The sequence below is a fragment of the Dicentrarchus labrax genome, unplaced genomic scaffold (genome assembly GCF_905237075.1).
Source record: "Dicentrarchus labrax unplaced genomic scaffold, dlabrax2021, whole genome shotgun sequence".
NCBI classification, from domain to species: Eukaryota; Metazoa; Chordata; class Actinopteri; family Moronidae; genus Dicentrarchus; species Dicentrarchus labrax.
In genome coordinates this window covers 17,125,638-17,146,186 of record NW_026136702.1, presented here as the reverse complement: position 1 = coordinate 17,146,186, position 20,549 = coordinate 17,125,638, and the positions used below count along the sequence as shown (strand labels likewise).

The window sequence follows — 20,549 nt, the reverse complement described above, 5'->3', positions numbered from 1 at the left end:
TACAACAAAGTAGAGGTACGCGGATGTCCGCACAGAGCTTTAAATAGCTGTACAGTTGCACAGTCCAGGTCCAGTGTGTAGGACTGAGTGGCATCATTTCACCCAATTTCAGGTAATTATACACTAATGAAAACATAGTTACCGTATGCATATTATGTTCCATTTCGGCCAATAGATCCTAGGGCTGTCAGTCAGAGACTTCTTCTTCCCTAAAGCAATTCAAGAGCTGTTTCACAAACACCAGAAGAAAATCAAACAATTTCTGTGACCTCCATCTTTATGAGAAATCAAGCAACCAGAGGCTTTATATTCTAAAAGAATCTGCACAGAGTTCATGACATGTCTGATATCGCTCCAAGGAGCACTGAAGCTGAAGGCACTTTGTTCACCTCCTCTATGCGCATACAACAAACACACACAGAGAAAACCTCACACCATGGAAACTAGACTCCAGTGATGAGATTTGATGAGACTGCTTTGGGTTAACAGTAGGAATGTGGCTCAGAGACCTTCAGAGTCCCATACATGTGAGAAACTGGTGAAGACAATCGTTACATGCCCACACATCTGATTCCCAGTATACGCCAATGGCCCGCAGAAATAAGGCACCGTCAGATGATATAAATCACGGAGGAGGTGTCACACACACACACACACACACACACACACACACACACACACACACACACACACACACACACACACTTGAATACACAGTGCTATCCAGTACGTGGGAGGGAGCTGTCATATCCACTGTTAGATAATCAGTTGAAGGTAAGGCTAACTTCAGATTCTTTGGCAAAGTCGTGAAGTTAAACACAATAGGCTTATACTGTTTTAAGCATGACTTGGACATTGTGTTCCTGATATGGCTAATTGTTCCACACTGAAAGTAAATGCAGCCCTTTCTCTGCACTCATTCAGTGAGACCGCGTGGTATCAACGACTCAATTGGGACACATTCACTACAGTCTCTTGCATTGTAAATTGCAGCCCTTTAAGCACTGAAATAGCCCTGATGTGCAATTAAATGCTTATTAGAACAATGTGCAATTTAGTTATTAGCAAAGAAAGGTAATATATTCAATCTACTGTACATGACAAACTGTTCCCAAGGAGATTTTTAAGGTTAAAAGATTCACTGAATGACACCCAGTGAGCTGCGTCAGTCCAGTTCAGCAGCCGATAAGAAGGTCTGACCGCTGGGTGTTGTGCAAGGAAATGACAGTAGTCACTCCCTGAGACACACGCACACACACACACCTCAAAACCATAAAAGTTTCATGATGTCACTGGTCAGCACAAGGGAGGAGAAACTCTCCAAAGATATGTAGACAAGCCGTGAGCCAAGTTGAAACATTCTTGCAGAATGAGTCAGTCCCCTTTGGCCACTATGGTTCCACAACACTACTGTTACAGTATCATCACTGCGAGCATGTTTTCATTTAGAAAATAGGAGAGCGAAAGTTTTTTTTTACTTAAGGGGGCTCTCCTGTTCTGTTGTGGGACAATTAACAACTTCAATAACATAACTGAAAACACCCGTGTAGGCATGAAAGATCCTTAATTTATAATAATCATATGGGTTTTTTTTGATTATTTTTGGTACTTTTATTGCCTTTAATTGATATTGACAGGGAAGTGGGGAGAAAGAGGGGGCACGACAGGTAGCAAAGGGCTGCAATCAAACCTGGGCTGCCGGAGGTAAGCACTCAGTCTGTACATGGGGTGGATGCTCAACTAGGTGAGCTACAAGGGCGCCCCAGGTTGATCGTATGTTTTATATGTAAAATCAAAGTAACCAATATCTATAGCAGTTAGATAAATCCAGAGACAGAAAAAGTACAATATTTACCTCTAAAAATGTAGTGCAGCACAATTATAAAGTAACGCGAGTACAGTACACAAAATTAAAAAGAAAAAGGACTTAAGTAAATGTACTTACTTTCAACCACTGAGCAACTCGTGACAATAACACAGATGACAATTTGAAAGTAAACACTGCTTCATTTTTAGGGGTCATGAGCCTGAAAGGTTGGTAACTGCTGGTCTATAGCACTGTTACCACCCACTCGCCTGACAGGCACATCACTGAGGAAACACAGCAATTCAGCAATTAATACGACGGTACCTCTGCACCCTCGCTAATTAGGCTTTCATATCAGAGCGGCTCCCTGTAATTATGGCAGAAACTGGTCGCACAGCTCCTGTGCTCACTGCAAACACTCATTAATCGCCAGCAATGCTCTCTAAACACTGTTCCAGATATACATCCACAATTCAGAGGCAAGGCGTACAGAAAGGAGATACACGTGTTGGCATTTAAACATACTGAACATGCTCAGTATTGTACCATTTCATTTAGCAAAGAGCTAGAAGCATCGCTCTGGGATGAAATGATATTCTGAAATTTTTTAAAACAAATCTTTTTGTGTTTTTCTGTTATTAAGAAAATGCATGTTGACCTTTTAATATACTATTATCCATGTCTTTAGCTTATATTTTAGTAATGCTGGCTATGGCAAACAGAACCAAAATGCAGAGAAGGAAGGTTTTAATGGTGATTTATTGAGAAAGGGTGACACAGTTACATATTTGAACAGACAAGCAAGCAGAAATGGCCGGAACACAACAGCTGTTTTCAAAATGGATCTACGTAGAAGTACAAATACATAGTGTGTAGCATATATATTGTTTTGGGGCTTTTTGCCTTTATTGGACAGGACAGCTAAAGATAGACAGAGAAAGAGGGGATGACACACAGCAAAGGTCCATTCAGCAAGGTCTATTGTTAGGAATAGCACAGGATACTGTACCTTATCGGTGAAAGTTGTTGGGGCTGTATGCAGCCTGAAAAGAAAAGCAGAACAGCAGATACCACTGAGGGGTGAAAATATGTAATACAGTCTTTATGTGTTCATCAGCTAGTTGATAATTTATTCTACAGTTTGGTATTTTCAAGCTTTTTTTCAAACAGAAATGAAGTTGATGAGACAAGTGAGATTTGATGATTATAATCTACAGGTTTGTCACCAGTGACACCTTTTATAAAGTCATTTATATAGCCTGTTGTTAATATAAAAATATGGATCAGAGCAGCTTTAAGCAGCTTTAAGTGCTCAGAAGAAATGAACATATTAACATCTTTAATTCCATGAAAACTGTGAATCTCTATCTGCTGATGAAGATCATGTAATATGACCAAAAAGCTCCAGAACAGCTACTAAATTGATTGTTCTCTCAACTGCTGTAAGGTGAAGAATGGACTTTGAACCTGGACTGTACCAAACACTTTTTCATTATCATACCAGAGAAGAAACATATGAGTTTCAAAAAATTAGGTTTTATTTCTTGCCAACATTAGCTTGTCACATTACCTTACTGGAGTGTGTGCAGCTGTAATCACCCACAAACACATACATACTTAAACATGGTGCCAAGAGGATATATTAATACCCTTCATGAGATATTCATGAAAGCTCAGATAAACCTTTACACTGCAGCGGGCCATTACATAACACGTATAATTCCCTGTCTCTTATACAATGATGCTCCGGCTTAAATCCCTAAAACTGCATACGAGTCGGATCGAAGCAGATCCTTACTGGCTGGTCTAGATGATAAGAGGTATTCAGAACACTGATTTTTGTCTCTATTGTGTTTATAAATATTCCTTGGTGGGGGTGCTGCAACGATCATGATTAAATTAAAATGAGAGTTATGATTGTGAAAAGGTTAAGAAAATGTGGAAACACTGTGAACACTGAGATAATGATGATGATCATGGTATTAATGAAGAAGCTTTGTCAGCACTATGAAGGCAGATGGGTACACGCAGTGTTAAAAGACAGAGGCAGACATGTGCATTTAGCTGTGAAGGTGATAGCCTATGCAAATGCACTGTCACAGGGAAGTGGCCTTGAGGGGTAACACTAACACAGTCTGGTATTACAGAGACTGGACATTATAGATGAATAGTAAAATTAATTTTAAAAAAGAGCCTGCCAGGATATTGTTGTGTTATTTCATCATTTTTAAGCTCAAATTATGCCCTAAAATCAATCTAAGAGACATTGAAGTGCTTCTCAGATGTGGAAAAAATGAAAGATTTCGTCCTTAGAAGTGTCAGAAGTCTTAAATAGCTTTAGACAATTCAGGAAATATTTCAATGAATATATTTCCAATCTTTCTGTTTCAATATCATTACCAACAAAACATTCAGTAGCACATAGGCAAAGCTCATACTGAAAAGGCTTGTTTGTTAAAAAATGCAAGGCTAAAGAAAAAAAAAGTAAGAAGAAATATATAGGATTATTTTGATAGCAGGAGTTTGTAAAAAAAAAAAAATAAAGATTTGTATTGACTGCAGGTGCCTGTTACATAAGAAGATTTCTGTTGTTATGATTTATAAAATGGTTTATAGTAAGGAGAAACAGAATAGGGTATTAAACATTATCGTCCCCTGGTGCAACATTTTGAGTGCTGACTGATTCCCTCTTTCTTGGGGGAGACCAGTTTAGGAAATGAAAACCATAACATAGTGGGCATGCAGCTCATTGCTCTGTGCCAATATTAAAATATTGCGGCATCACATCTCAGTACACGACTTGGTCTTCGAAGGATGCTGCTCCCATCAGCTGTTCTGGTGTCAGCTTTACCTTTGTGCATATAAATCGTGATGGAAGCGAGAGATGGGGAAACTGAATCTGGATCTGTAGCTGCAAAAGATCTCGCGTGGCTTACATCCCACCTCTACCACTACTGCCAGAGAAGAGACAGCAGTGAGAGGTCTCACTCTGACCTTATTTCTGGTTCGAGAAAACATCCAAACACAACCCAGCAGGGGGACATAGATGAGTGTCACCTAACAGTGTGCAGGAGATATTGCTTGTGATTTCACCCTGCATGGTCACTCACCCACCCAGAGAGGGAATAACTACACATAAAACGTAATGTGCATTTTACAAACAGTCTGTATCAGACAGATCCAAGTTTTAACAGACTGATGAACGTCAGTGTGAAGCGACACTTTCCTTGGCTGCTGAGCCGAGGGTGAGGCCCATGTATGAATAAACACTGGACAAAGAAATATAAATCCACCTCAGAAAATATAAAAATGAATCATTCTCACAAGTGCAAATAGTCAATATTACTATTGTCAATAAGGTCATTTGTAGTTTATCTTTTAGAAAAGAAGACCACATTGTAGTCCCTGCAGACAGATTTCTCCCACACCTGTGTTTTCACTAGTAAGCCTCTCTGTCAGTCCATCAGTCCCCACTTTGGTCCAGACTGAAATATCTCAACGATTGAATGGATAGTCATGAAATGTGGTTCAGACATTCATGTTCCGCATAGGATGAAATATTATAACCTTGATGATCCCTTGACTTTTCGTCTAGACCCCCATTATGTCAAGATTTTTATTATCAATTTATGACAAAATAACTACAAAACTAATGACATTCTCATGAGCCTCAGTTGGACTTTGTGTTTTGTGCTACTTAGTTATCAATTAGTGTTGTTTATAGTTGAGGACCCAGACTGACTGAATTTTTTCTTTTGTCATGACCAACACTTCAACTTCCTTTTTACAAAGCAAATACACTCTCTGCACACACTGCTACATAATTTCACCAAGTTCAAGATGTGTACAAAGGAACAGACACTAAACCTTGTTTGTTGTAGACCATTGTTGCGTTATATAATTATATATATATAACTGTATGTACATAATAGTATGTTTATCCTATTTCTATCTTCCTTTAAATTGTGTATAACAATGAGAGCAACTTAAAGCCAGAGTCAAATTCCTTGTATGTGTTCATACTTTGCTAATGAAGCTGCTTCTGACTCGTAAGTAGAATACATTAGAAACATGGAAGATGAAATAGAAAATGTCATAACTACAAAATATTACATCCGGTCCAGGTCAGGCATTGCGTGTTGCAAACCAGTTTTCATTTCAATTCCGTTTTATTAAAAAAAAACCCACTCGCACACACAGAGTGACTCATTATCTTAAAAGAGGATCTTTGTTACTACAGCTAGGCTCCCCTCTCTCCTCCCCCCTCCCACTCCCTGCTCCTCTCTCTGAGCTCGAGCCTCTCTTCCCCCTCTCTCTGCCTTCACGAGTTCTCCTCCTCCCGAAACCTGCGCGAGGCGGCCACTGAAGCGCGAGGCGATTTCCCCCCCTCTCCCCTTCACTTCAGTCAACATGGCTACAGTTGTAACCTCGACCAGATTCACAGACGAATATCAGCTGTACGAGGAACTCGGAAAGTAAGCGACCGTCAGCACCTCAGCTGCTGCTCTTGTTGCATTCAGTCTCTCTCTGTGTGTGTGTGTGTGTGTGTGTGTGTGTGTGTGTGTGTGTGTGTGTGTGTGTGTGTGTGTGTGTGTTTGCACGCTTTTCTCCTCTCTGCTGCTGCTGCTGCTGCCATTGTGCGCGTTTACTTCAGTGTTGACAAGGCAGGAGAGGGGCTGTCAAAAATCAGGGAAGGGTAGGAGAAGCACCTAAGCAACAATAAACTGTAAGCGGGCTCATGTTCGCGCTACAGGAGGCTCGAGTTTAATCCCGAATGCGTATTCAAAGGTGTTCGGGCACCGCTGTGGCTCTATTTGTAACCGAAAAGGTGTGAAACGTCCGCTCATAGGACCAACTTGTTTGTCAATTCATGTGCAGGTAGCCCGCGTCGAGAGGTCGCTCGCACGGACCCCGTTGAACCGGTGGCATCCTCGAGCCCCTGTTCAGTCATGCAGCTCTGTTTTTGTGCATTTGTGAGCAGACTGCAGGGCTACTGTATGTGTCAAGCCACAGGAAAAAAAAGAAAGAAAAAAAGAAGAAGACAAGGCTTTGCTGCAAACAAGACTGTGGCTTTGCACGTTGTGGCTATGCGCTTCCCTCCCTACTACTGCATTCAGGATTAAAAACACGAGAGGACACGCAGGTTACAGTGTATATCCTGGCTACAAAGCCACTTTGTAACATCTAATCTCTGCGTGTGGCTAATAGAGCTGCTCCACCTATCAATGAGCAGGAGTTTAAAGGAAGCGTCTGTGCAAAGAAAACAAAAACAAAAAAAAATCAGCCTGAGAACACTGTTAAGTCTACCTTTCAGTGGCTTCATTCTCCTCCAGCCCCTGCTCACGTTTCTCTATGTGAGCTAGTGACAAGCCCTCTCCTAGTCAAGCACTAGCGACCAGGACCCCCTTCTCACATCTCATGCATAGACTGTGTTATTTATGTATGTGACTTTCTTTCCCCTCTCCATGTGATGAATGCATGCCCTTGTGTGTGTGACAAGTTCAGCAAACAGCCATGCACTTTCTCCCCCATGTGACACACAGAGAGTTTTGTTATGTTTGAAGTGGTTTCACTGATCTGACATCTGGGTTATCGATTTCTTCTGCTCCAGGGGTGCCTTCTCAGTCGTTCGCCGATGCGTCAAGAAGTCCACCGGCCAGGAGTATGCTGCTAAAATTATTAACACGAAAAAGCTCTCAGCCAGAGGTAAGTGCAGCCACTGTCCATTGTGTAGGTCAGTGTTACTGTCAAGGAGCCACATGAATTTATGCAAACTGAAAGCTGACAACAGTAGGCTGCTCAGTGAAGTCAGTGAAGCTGCAGGTTTGTCCGTTTATTTCCTTAAGAGCAGCGATCCAGGCGCTCTGTCCTGTCCCTGTCAGCGGAGATTCCTGAAAAGCTGGAGGCCACTTGGCAAGAGCTGTGCTGCTGCGGTTTAAGTTGTACATTGAGTTTCAGTGGGCTTTGGCAGTTGTTTGCGACCATTTTTGGTTTGTTATGGTTACTGTTGGTCTCTCGCAAATGTTTGTGTGTGCACCGGCTTGACCTTCAGCCTAAAATATCCTCGACTCTTACAGCAGCTCGTAGAATGAGATAAAGTACAGTTCTGATTTCCAACCACTTGGGTCTTCATATTGAAAGCTTTGGCCATGGTTTGAATGATTCAAATCTGTACTCATGTGGTTAATGGCTGAAATCTAGGAACATGACAACATTGCTGAAAGGACATTTAACAGAGTGAGAAACACACAAGACTGACCGGTTCACTGCAAAATAAGAAAAATTCCCAAGTGGCAAATTCCAAATTCAGGTAGTTGGAAAAGAAACATACAAACCTAGAGAAATAAAACTTGATAATAACACAAAACAACATGTAGCTTGTCCCTAAAATAAAAGGTCACCAATAGATGATAATGAGAGAAGCATTTGATGAAATACTGTGTAATTCTCTTCTTGTGGACTGCTGTTGTTAGACCGCCAGCCATTCTAGCTCCCTGCAGTGTGTGTTTACCACCCTGCCCACTCATTTTTCCTGTCCTGCCGGCTTTTTCAGCACGCATGTAAACAGTCAAATCAGGCCTCCGCTGCCTCACTCGAGTGACAAGCTAACGTTACAGCACAGTTGTATTGCACAAAGGCAGCTTGTTGTCGTGATGTGTTTCTAGGTCTCCCATTACTTTGCTGAGTACAGTGTTATTATAACTGTTCAAAAAGAAAACTACGAAAACCCAAGATGTAATACCCTGGATTTGTCCTTTAAGTCGGTGTAGTCAGTTTAGAATTGTGTGTGTGTGTGTGTGTGTGTGTGTGTGTGTGTGTGTGTGTGTGTGTGTGTGTGTGTGTTTTCACATGCAGCAGTTTAACACATGCTGAAATACCACCACCTGTGCTTCAGTGTTTGTGGCAGATTTGTTGTCATTGCCATCAGTCAGTCTGTTACACTGTGTGTGTCATGGCATTCCGTCTGCCATGTAGCTGAATCCAAGCATTTGTGTCTGTTGATTGTTTTGGTTGTCACATGTGTTTGCACATGCATTGCACTGGTGCTTCACTGTATCTCTCGTCGCCTCGGTGCGTGAACACGTTGCAGACTCTGTGTGTGCTTGCACGTTCGTCCAAGTAAGCGTCAGACCAGGCCACCAAAGGTTCAGCGATGATATGAAGTGCAGATCAGGGCCAGTTCTGGACTGATAGGGCTGCTCTTCCCAGGGGATGCAGGCGGAATTGCTCTGTCTCCCACTCTGTCTCTCTGTCTCTCCCCCAACCATGTCAATCCTTTTTATGTTGTTTTCTCCCTTCTTCCTCACCCTCTCTCCCTTCTCGGTAAACAAAAGATTGATTTGAGGAAAGATCTTAAAAACCCTTCTCACCAGGCAATTTGATCTAGTGTGTGTGTGCGTGTGTGTGTGAGAGTGCGTGTATTGTGTGGAGGGCTGTGTTGGCAGTGGTCCGGAGCTAGTAACCCGGCAACAGCAGGGGTGAAACTCTTCATCCCATAGGCTGTCTGGCAGAGAGACCGTGTTCTCTCTGTGTGTGTGCGTTTGTGTGATAATTGTGACCACAACCCCACCACACACACACACACACACACACACACACACACACACACACACAGATGACTGCTCTTTTCTCACTTAAAGCACAAACATTTTTTTCTCACCTACTCAACAGTTCTCACACTGCAAGGCCTGTCTGTATACAGTTTCACATTGTGAAATAAATACACACACATTAGTCTCTCCTTCACTGCGCAGTGCCCTTAATCAGAGCTGAAATATACTGGTGCTGCCAGTGTGCAAGAAGCATGTTCTCCCTGCCTCAACCACCCACCATGCCTATAGCACTGAAAGGCCAGGAGATGCTGGCACAGGCACCATTGTGGTAAAGATTATTTCTGGTTTAGTACAACTTAGGTCGTATTTTCATAGTTTAGGCCATTGTTTCTTTAGGTCATGATGACGTTGTACTCACCAAGTTAATTACTGAGATCTGGGAATGCAGCAACATGGCTGAGAAGAAGTCAGATGAGGAGAGAAAGATGAGCAGCCAGATGATCTGACAGATTTCAGACGAACCCCCAGGCTAGCCAGATGGATTTGGAGTGGAGAACAAAGGCGAACGGTGCAGTTATAACCCAAACCATCCATGTAAAGTCGGGATGTCACGATACCAGAAATTCAGTAGTCAGTACCAATACCAGTGAAATTCTGCAATTCTCGATACCCAATTTGATACCATGGTAAAACACTAAAAACTTCAACATACACTTCTTTATTAAAAACATTTGAACATCAACAAGAGTAGGTAGAGGCTATTTTTATTATTTCTTTAACTGTAAGATGCTTATCTTGTCTACCGGGATGGAAGCCCCCACGCATTCCTCTCCTCCCCGCCACAGGGATGGATGACCTAGAGCCAAGGCAGAGTATTTTTGAGGGCAAACATGCTGTTGCTTGCAGGCCGACACTAAACAGAGAGAAATACACCTGAAGCTATCAGACCTGGGTGAGAGAACCACAAATGTCATCCGGCCACAGTCGTTGCCTTCTTCTTCTTCTTTAGATTTGGCAGCCTAGACGCTACAATGGCATATTGCCATTACTGTTTGTTATTGTTGTTGTTAGTTTTGACAGTTATTTATATTTTTTATATTGTACAACACTGAACATATATATATATATATATATATAAATTTTAAAAAATTGGTTTTGAAAAAGCATCGTTCAAGAACTGGTCAGGGTATCTGTACCAGTACCAGGATCAAAAATCTTTAAATGATACCCATCCCTATACCAGATCTCAGCAATTTCTTTAGTACAATGTTATCATAAATGATTGAAATGATGGTAAAAATAATCCTAATTTGTAGCAACGAAAACACATCCATAATAAAAAACATATTTTATTACAGTAATGGCCTCATAGGTTATGTTGTACACACAAACGTCAGTACGTCAGCACTGCTTAGCCTACACGTAATCCTGCTCCCAGCAGTACTACGGCAGCTGGAGGTTGCTTTGCTCTTTGGCACTTTTTACAGCTGGAAGTTAAATCCACACATACTGTACGAGTTAGGTGACCACTGAACGTACAGCATATCGGCTTTGGTGGTTTACTGTCTGGGGAACTTTGAAGTATCACTTGTACTTACGATGTGTGTTTATGTGTGCGTGTGCGTAGGTGGGATTAAGCCCTATTCTGTTTGGCTCAGGGAGGGCACATTGGCTGGCGGTGAGGTCAGCGATTATGGCTGGGTTGCGTGGCGTCACATGCATGCGCGCAGTCGCTCAAGCGGATACTCCAAACGTGGTCTGTCACTTCCACTGACATTCACACACGTGTGCATCGGCAGAGACCCACACTGTTAAGAACTCATTATATTCCATTAATGTTATTTGAATTTTAATTGTATATAATTGTATCATTTTGTATTGTGTATACACGTTCTCATGTTTTATCTTTTAAACCAAAAGTCAAAAAACTTACAAACATTAAGACAAGATTAAGACGAGAAAACTACCACAGGTGCAGGCACCTTGAATATGGTGACAAGTTCAGTGTTTCTGCTGACCCACTGATTCATTGATCGATCTTCATTTCAAGGACCAGTTTGACATTTTTGGAAATAGGCTCACTCGCTTTCAGAGTCAGATGATAAGATTGATACCACTTTCATATCTGTCAGTCGGATACGGCTGCAGCCAGCAGCTGCTTAGCTTAGCTTAGCTTAGCAAAAAGACTGAAATAATGGGGAAACAGCTAGCCTGAAGTAACACAATCAACTTACCAGCACGTATAAAGCTCACTAATTAACATGTTATATCTCGTTTGTTTAATCTGTACAAAAAATCATCATCTAAAAATGACAATTTCCTGTTTTACTGGGGGTTATATCTTTGTCAGCCATAGTAACTTCCTTGAATTGCCGCCGGTTGCTTGGCAACTGCACAGAGCCAAGAAATAGTCTGGCACATAAACCACTGCAAAGCGTCAAATTGTCATTTTTGTACTTCGAATACTGTCTACTCACATGTGTTAATGTTCATGCAGTCCATGCTACTGATACTACAGGCTACTAATATTCTAATGCTGTATTTCATTTGACTTTGAGCATCAGTTTACAGAAGTACACAATGACAATTATCATTGTAGGCAGCAGTGACTACCTGATAAAAACCGTGGGAAGCAGAAGTTAAGAAGGGAAGTGTGCTCCTAAGCTTATGTTACATTTACTTTAGTGGTAGAGGGCTCTTTGTGCGCACTCAGATAAAAAGAGCAGATACTGGGTGGCTTTTGTGATGAGCCATGACTTCTGTACGTCTCATGTAGAGGCTTCAATCAATTTTGCACAAAGATAAGTACCAGAAGTCACTGGTTATATTTTAAGTATATACACTAAAAGGAAGTTTGAGAGAGGTTTTCATATCTCTTTTCTGGCAGTAGTAGGTTCTTTACAGTGGCTCATTTCATTGTGTAAAAACCAAACCTTGCATATCTACACCATTATAAGCCAGTCAGCATTTGATTTTGCTCACTCAGCTGTCATCTGTAGCTTTCCATTTATGGAGCTCACTGTCACCATCACCAATCTTCTGCTTTTACTGCATCCACTGATGATTTTGTGGTAATACATGTTCTGGTAAATGAAACCAAAAGCATACAGTGACACATAGTCACAATTCAGTAATGTCAAAACTACGGACGTTCCTGTCAACTAATGATTAAATGGAGGTTTAAATTTAAAAAACAGTCAAAATTGAGCACAATTTGAAGACTCTGTAAACACACAAACATTAAACTGTTAGATACCCCGCAGTATCCTGTTACACACATTTGACGCGGGAGCAGTTTGTTACATCATCGGCATTTAAATGTCAGTAAACATGTTGGGATTCTACTGAAATGGGCAACATGTGGACAATAACTTCCTAACAGTGTGAATGATTTGGAAGAAAATGAAGATGCTGTTTATGTTATTAGATGAAGAGAAAGAGATCACTGTCATGGCTGCCTAATGGTTGTGGGATAACCTGATACACTATGCCCTTTGAGTTTCCCGCCACTGGCTGGAGCATACAGTAAGATAACTGAAGCCAGTAACCTGTTAAAAGTTATTTTCTACAATATCCAGATATTATTGATTTGTCAGAATCGTTTATCAAGTGCTGAACTGTAGCGTTTGACAGAGCACAGATATATAGTCATAAGGGTAACATAAAGTGTTTCCACTCACGTCATGTACACAGTTAGCAGATTTATATTGGAAAATGTATATATGTTCCAGTATTGTTGGCACTGCTCCCAGTAAATGTAAACATTTATTAGGTTTCACATTAACTAAACAATAGGAATATGTTATTTTTAACTTCCTAAATGTCAAAAACTCAGGTCTCTTTTTATGGAAATGACACTGTGTGGGTAAAGTTTCATTTGCAGGATTCACTCTACATCTAAATGATTATGCTAGTTATTAGCCACTGAAGCTGTGAGCCAGTAATTAGACCAGTCCTCAGTGGCTCTAAAGTTTGTACTGTCTTAAAAAAATAAAAGCAAGGGATTTGACATTGATGAAGGCGTGTTGCTACAGGTACTAGTAAGAAGATAAAATACAGTCTAGGGAGTCCGGTTTGATTAATTTATTCATGAGTAACGCTGCACAGTGCTTTATAGGTTTTACAACCCTGGAGGTGTATCATGATGACGGTCTGTGAGGTTAACAGTAGCACTGTGTCTAGAGAAGAATGTTGGAGACCAACAAGCATTTGTTTCTGCATTATATACCAGAAAATAAAACCTGTTTTCACATCAGTGCATATTGGATAACAAATATTCTGATATATTGGCATCGGCGGACTATTATTATGTCATTTTCTCAATTGTTCTAATTGTGTCAGCTCTCGATTTACTTGTGGTGGTTACTGGCTCTTCGGGGCCATCATTACCTTACACCTACATTTGGCTTTACATAGGTTGGCACTCTTAAGCAAAGCGTGCATCCAGAGTAATGCTCTGATTGTAATACCTGTGGTTAAGAGCCGTGCCATTTTTGACAGTGATAGTATTTTTAAAATTAGATAAGGGTTTCAGTCATTTTCCAAGCAAAATGCCCCAAACTTTCTGGCTCTAGCTTCTTAAATGTGAATATTTGCTGCTTTTTTCAGCAGCTAATTGAATTCAGGCACAGTATTGAATGTAGGTCAACCGCTTTTTGGTAGCGCTTGGAGCCCAATACCCAGTGTCTGTTGTTTCGTGCGTACAATGGAAGAAATTAGAATTGAAGTGTAAACACATGCTTGGGGTGGCATTTACCTGCGTATAGTGTGTATTGATTAAAATAAGGGCGCATCTGTTAAATCAGACGAGCGTGAGACGCACAACTGAAAAACACAGCTGAAACGCTTACTGTGGAGACGCTGTAATACCCAGAGGAAACACTGTTGACAGCGTGATTTATCTCAAAAGTGTTTCATGTTATTTTTAGTTACAATTATGTGTCATGTATTGTGTCGGACTGTGAAGTGAGTGTATTTTTACCCCGTTATTAGGTAAGGCCTTGTGATGTCAGCAAAAGAGAGAAGGAGGAAGAAGGAGAGGCTGGCGGCACTCGTCCTGCTGTTGAATTATTGAGGTGCAAGGCTTCTCTCACTGAACATGGACACGAGCTGACGAGCGGACCCTCGCACTCCTTTTCTGTGCTTCCTTTCTTCATCTGATTTTCTTTCAAGTGTCTCATTGCTCCCTCAGCCACCGTGCCCTTCCTTTTTTTTTGTTTCTGTCTCTCTATTGCCACTTTTTCCTCTTCTTTTACTTCTTCTCTCTGCGAGGCTGCCACCTCGCAGGCCATGCAGGCCAACAACGTGTGTGTGTGTGTGTGTGTGTGTGTGTGTGTGTGTGTGTGTGTGTGTGTGTGTGTGTGTGTGTGTGTGTGTGTGTGTGTGTGTGTGTGTGTGTGTGTGTGTGTGTGTGTGTGTGTGTGCTCAGGCCTTTGGTGGGCTTCTAGTGCACTCGCTGGAGGCTGATTGGCGGAGGGCAGATAAACGTAGCAGCACTGCGCGGTGAATGTTTAATGGGACCAACTGTGAATATTTGATGAGAGAGAGAGAGAGAGAATATTGAAAGTGAAAGATGTAGATATGGAAAGAGAGTGAGACAGCCAGGGTTATATACTCTAAAGCAGAAATAGTGCGTTGTAACGCACATGGTGTAAGTTACCACAACATGCAAACTGTCTTTTCTTATAAAGGCTTTGAAACAAGTGTGTGTGTGTGTGTGTGTGTGTGTGTGTGTGTGTCCTGAGGTTCAGTGTGTTTTTCCAGGACTGCTGTCATATTCATCTTGCCCTCTTTTTCTCTCTTTATCTGCTCATCATTATCCCCCCTGTCCGAAGCATATGGCATCATGTTGGAGCCATCTTCAATAAAATTTTCATTTGCCATATAGTGCTGGACAAGGACAGGGGATGCCGATTGAGATTGTTACTTTTGAGGGGATTGATTTGTCACTTAAAAAGGAATCCACAAGCCATTCTGCTACTAACGATATGAGCTGCTTTTATTTTTCATTTCATTATCTATTATTCTGTCCATTATTTTGTTGTTTGGTCCATGAAGTGTCAAAAAAAGAATAAAAAAGACCCACAGCAGCCTCCCAAAACCCTATCTGACATAGTCAGATTTCTTGTTTTGTCCAACTAACCATCCAAACCTTCAATATTTTCAATACATTATCATTGAAACTACCATCAGTACCATCACAAATTGCTTTTGCTCTACCAACAATTCAAAACCCCTGTTGAAACAGATAAAACGCATACAATTCTCTGATTTAAGGAGGTAGAAACAGGTCAATCATCATTTATAATAGATGATCAGTGTGTTTTCTTGCCAGATTCGCTCTTGGAAAAAAATAGAACAACTGCATTTCTTTCTACAGTTTTTGACTCTAACATAGTTTAACCATGTCATGGAATCTGCCTCAGTACATATTAAGAACAAATATCAATGGGACAGAAAATTACAGATGAACGTTTAATATCCAGGAATTCAGATTATAGACACTACACAGTTCAGCCATTTAACAGGTTTCTTTTTCTAGTGATGTTTAAAGTATGGTTACAGTGGGGCGGCTCAGTCAGAAATAACAATGGTTGGTAAGCTCACCAGCAATATCCGGTTCAACCAAGCCAGCGGGCCTACATACTTTTCTGAGGGAAACCGTGCATACACAATAATAAACTGAATGTCTTTGGATTGTTTGGTCGATAAAACAAGGAATTTGAAGATGTCGGCTTGGGCCCTAGGAAATTAAAAATGACATTTTTCACTATTTTCTTACAATCTATGGACAAAACAATCAAATGAAGCTACTACCCTACTGTGTTCACGTCCATTCTGCCTGTGCTTATCACTGCACGGAAACTAGCAAGTTAGTTTCAAAGAGAAGGCTGTCTGCCAACACGTCATTGGATTACATTACATCAGGTGTGTGTGCACGTGTGTCCATCTGTTTGTGTGTGTGTGTGTGTGTGTGTGTGTGTGTGTGTGTGTGTGTGTGTGTGTGTGTGTGTGTGTGTGTGTGTGTGTGTGTGTGTGTGTGTGTGTGTGTGTGTGTGTGTGTGTGTGTGTGTGTGTGTGTGCGTGCGTGTGCGTGTGCGTGTGTGTGAGAGAGAGAGAGAGATATGCAGGAGGTCTTGTTTGTATGTCCCTCTTCTGACAGCAGCAGCTCATTTGTTCATGTGTGGAGACTTCTCATAGACTTCTCATACTATTATTTTTACTGTATTCTGGCCCCGGCACTCTAATAAAACCTTCATCTTGTGCAATTTATCGTGTAATTGATTAGCTGGTTGATAAAAAAGAGAGTTCTCACACACACAGACTTATATTTGGTTGTGAGGCGGTTGCAGTAATCACACTTTGCAGGTACGTAAATTGCCAACAGTGAAATAATGCCCTTTTATAAATGGAGAGGTTTTTATTGAGATTATTTATTGCGACGGTTGGAAGATTGAAAAGGCAATAAAGCAGGGTACACACAGGCATCCAGCAATAGTGTGTGTGTGACTGTGTTTGTGTGTGTGTGTGACAATAAGACACACATCACACTGGCGATGCTCTCACCTAAGCCAACTGTCTCCAAGTTTTACTCTTTGTGTCTCTTCCTTTTCTTTCTGTTTTCTTCCTCTCTGCTTTCACTGCATTCCTTGTGAGTTAAATGTAAGACTAGTCTTTTTCTATTTTTACTCATTTTTATAAAAAAAAAAAAAAAAAAAAAGTGGTGCATTTGTCTGTTTGGTTCAGTTTATTTGGGCTGGTGTGAAAGCTGTATGCTTATGTGGACTACACAACTCGAACAAGACCATCAGAAAAGAACTAAATAAAAGGAAGTAAGATATAAATTAGGAAAGAAAAGGGTTAAGTAAGGAAGTAAAGAGGTATAGAAAAAAGGAGGGAAGGAAGAAATGAAGGAAGTAGACAGGTAAGGGGGTAAGGAAGAAAGGAAGGAAGAAAGAAAGAACGTAAGTAATAAAGGAATTAAGTAATTAAGGAAGGAAAGGGGGAAAGTAAGGAGGGAAGAAAGGAAGTAAGTAAGAACAGAGGTAAGGGGATAAGTATAAGTCAGTAAGTTGGTAAGTAAGTCAGAAGTGAGGATGTGAAGATATAAGGAGGGAAGGAAGGAAGGAAGAAAGGAGGGAAGGAAGTAGATAGGGAAGAAAGGATAAGTAAGGAGATGTGTGTGTGTGTGTGTGTGTGTGTGTGCACCTCTTCTTATGTGCTGGGGGATAATCCACTCCTGATGACACACTCACTGTCAATCAAGCAGCTTGTCTCCATGGTAACAGCTAGCTTACATAGATCCTATTCTTCACACCTGACAGCCAAGATTTCATAAAGTTGGTCACCATATTCTCTGGGTGTCTTGTACAATGAACAGTAACATAATGCAGTCCAGTGCACCATGCAAGTCTCCAGTCCTTCGGCCTGAGGAAACGCGTTCAGAATGTGCAATCTGACTTTTAGTTTGCTTTGATTTTGAGGGCTTTAATCTGATAGTGAGGTAAAAGCTTCCACATCAGGGATTCAGTTCACAAAATAATTTTCAGAGTAGAATCTTTGTGGTTTGTGATTTCATAGTTGTTGGTGAGAGTAGAGGAAAGTAAGAAGTATCTCTCAGGCCTCTGTCAGTCATCAGCATTGGCTGTGTCAGTGTTGGGTATCTTGTGTTTGTGCTCTGCTATCAGTTTGTCTACAGGTCCTGGGGAGTAGTACTGATAAAGTCTTTTGTGGTTCCAGATGCAGCTGTGTAAGGTCTGATAATCACCTCAAGTGATGTTACTTGAGTCTGTCATTATCACTGTCAGCATGGCTTTGAACGCTTGTGTCCTCCAGTTTCATGTATTAGCTCGGGCATGCAGTAGGTCAAGCTGAGTGAATCTTAAGAATGGTGTCTTTTGGACCACAAGGCAAACTACTTCAAATATGTGTTGTGCTGTAACATTTAAAATCAAACGGGTCAAGAACAGTAAGAGTATTACAATTGTTTTTTAATGTTCAAACAAATGTTACAATTTTGAATAAAAAGCCATTTGTTACGGCACTGCTGATTTTGGAGTATATTAGGGCCTATTATCTCAAATAGGGTCACAAATATGTAGTATCCTTAAAAAAAAAAAAACTGAAGTAACTTCCTTTAAACTTTTGGTGTTTTTTACTTGTCATTAGCCATCCTGGGTAGTTGTTGAATAACTCTATTGGAGACAATGTTAAATAGGTGAAGAGGAATATGAATATGTGTAGCTCTTTAAGTAGTGGGAACAACATAGAAATTAAGTCATCTTAAAAATATTTTAGGTCCTGCACAGTTTTTGAATACTTGAACCAGTTACGGCTGCCTTGATGTTTAATTTATTCTTTATTGTTACATATTTCTAAACACTGCTCTTTCTTCCTCATTTGACTTCTTTCAACACATCACTCACTTGCTCCCCTTTCACTCCGTTATCTCCTTTTAAAGGTGGCTATTATTTATCCTGGTTACACATTTTCTGTTTAATGCATGTCACTTTACATGCACATCTGATCCTTTTATTGGTACGCACCTTGACTGTTCATTGTACAAGATACTAACCCGTGCAATAAAACATGAACCAGGAAATCACACTGACAACACAAAACACACTCAACATACTGATCTGTGTAAATATTTGTTCACCTTTTGTTGTCATTATCACCAATTACACTAAGGTTTCTTTGCACAAGGCTGCTGTATTCCCTACTGGAGGATGTTTGACCAGCCGCACACAAACACACACCCTTAGTCGGTCACCCATTTACCCGCAGTTTATTGTTCTCTTTTCTGTGTGATGCTTTGTCAGTTATGTCTGTTTAATTGTAGTTTCACCTTAACAGTAGACACCTGCTCACAGGCTCTTACCCAAGTTAAAATCATTTGATAATCCCCGCTGAAAGCTGCTCTGCAGCTTTAACAACAGTTTGTAGTATCCCAGTAAATTTGTTTAATGGAGTCGAGTGTGCAGCTACATCATTGGGTTGAAGTGTGTACTCCTGCTGGCTGGCACACCACCAACATAGTTGGTGCATTTGTGTCTGCTTCCAAGGTAACAATCAAAACAGCCTTTCATAATAAAAGTCTTCTCATAATGATACTATTCAGGGCCTGCTGCCTTGACACACTTTTGTGCCAGTGATGCAGATTATGTGAAGGCTTTAGTGGAAGGAAGCACAACCTCTATCAACAGTGAATTCTAATTTTCAAAAGGAGCTGATACAATAGGTGTTTGATGTCAGCACTTTTTCCAAGAACTAGGATCATTTTAGATTAAGAAATATTTTCCTTAATGGACCAGTGTGTAGAGTTTAGTGGCATCTAGTGCAGTAGTTGCAGATTACAACCCCCTTGCTTCACCCTCTCCTTCTAAGCATGAAGGAGAAACTGTGGTGGCCTTGAAATGCACAAAAAACTCCATTGATCCTATCTACCAGATACAAAAGGCTCATAAAACATCACAGTTCTTATATTCAGGTGATTATACACTAATGAAAACATACCTATGAACATTATACTCGATTTCTGTCAATAGATCCTCCTAAATGTCACACACTGGACTAAATCATAACAATGGTTATCTCAGGGCGCTTTTCTTATAGAGCAGGTCTAGGCCATTGGTATATATTTAATTAATCCACTGCTTGCCAAAACATTTTAATTGACCATATATATTTATTTAGACTGCAAATATTTTAACATTGTTTTGGCCCTGCTGGATTACCAAACATTTTTTAAATCATGGCAACAGCTTCAAAGACTGAACAATATTTAAATCACTGGCAAGTGGCCATGATATACTGTACTTGTAAGCCGAATAATCCATTCCAACCTGTCCAGCTATAAAAAAAACCCTCCTCGAAGAAAGTATGATAACAGAACACACAGCTCATTGCTTACACAAAGCATTATAAGCCTGCACTGTGTCAAGTCAAGCCCATTTAATGTGTGATCCTGTGTATCTTTGCACATATAACAAATGGTACTTGTTTCACAAGCTCCAAAATAAATATCGAACATCATGAATTTTGCCCGGTAGGAATGGTAGAGCAATCCTGGCAAATGTAAAATGTCATCATTTGCTTTTGAGAAGGATTATCTCATACAAACGATCGCTGCTCAGCTGTCAGATATGATACATCTCAGCTGTCACTCTTTACACAGCTTTACTGCTTGC

At 40.7% G+C, this 20,549-nt stretch overlaps 1 protein-coding gene across 20 annotated transcripts in view; it reads left to right on the top strand.

The window, feature by feature from the left end:
• The first annotated feature begins 6,079 nt into the window (after positions 1-6,079).
• LOC127351673 (calcium/calmodulin-dependent protein kinase type II subunit gamma) overlaps positions 6,080-20,549 on the top strand; it is a 70,996-nt gene continuing 56,526 nt past the window's right edge. For all 20 annotated transcript variants that reach the window (XM_051379597.1, XM_051379528.1, XM_051379618.1 and 17 more), the window contains exons 1-2: positions 6,080-6,282; positions 7,419-7,513. In XM_051379597.1, coding sequence (XP_051235557.1) covers positions 6,218-6,282; positions 7,419-7,513 — 160 coding nt within the window. In that variant the 5' untranslated portion in view covers positions 6,080-6,217. The remainder of the gene's footprint in view (positions 6,283-7,418; positions 7,514-20,549) is intronic.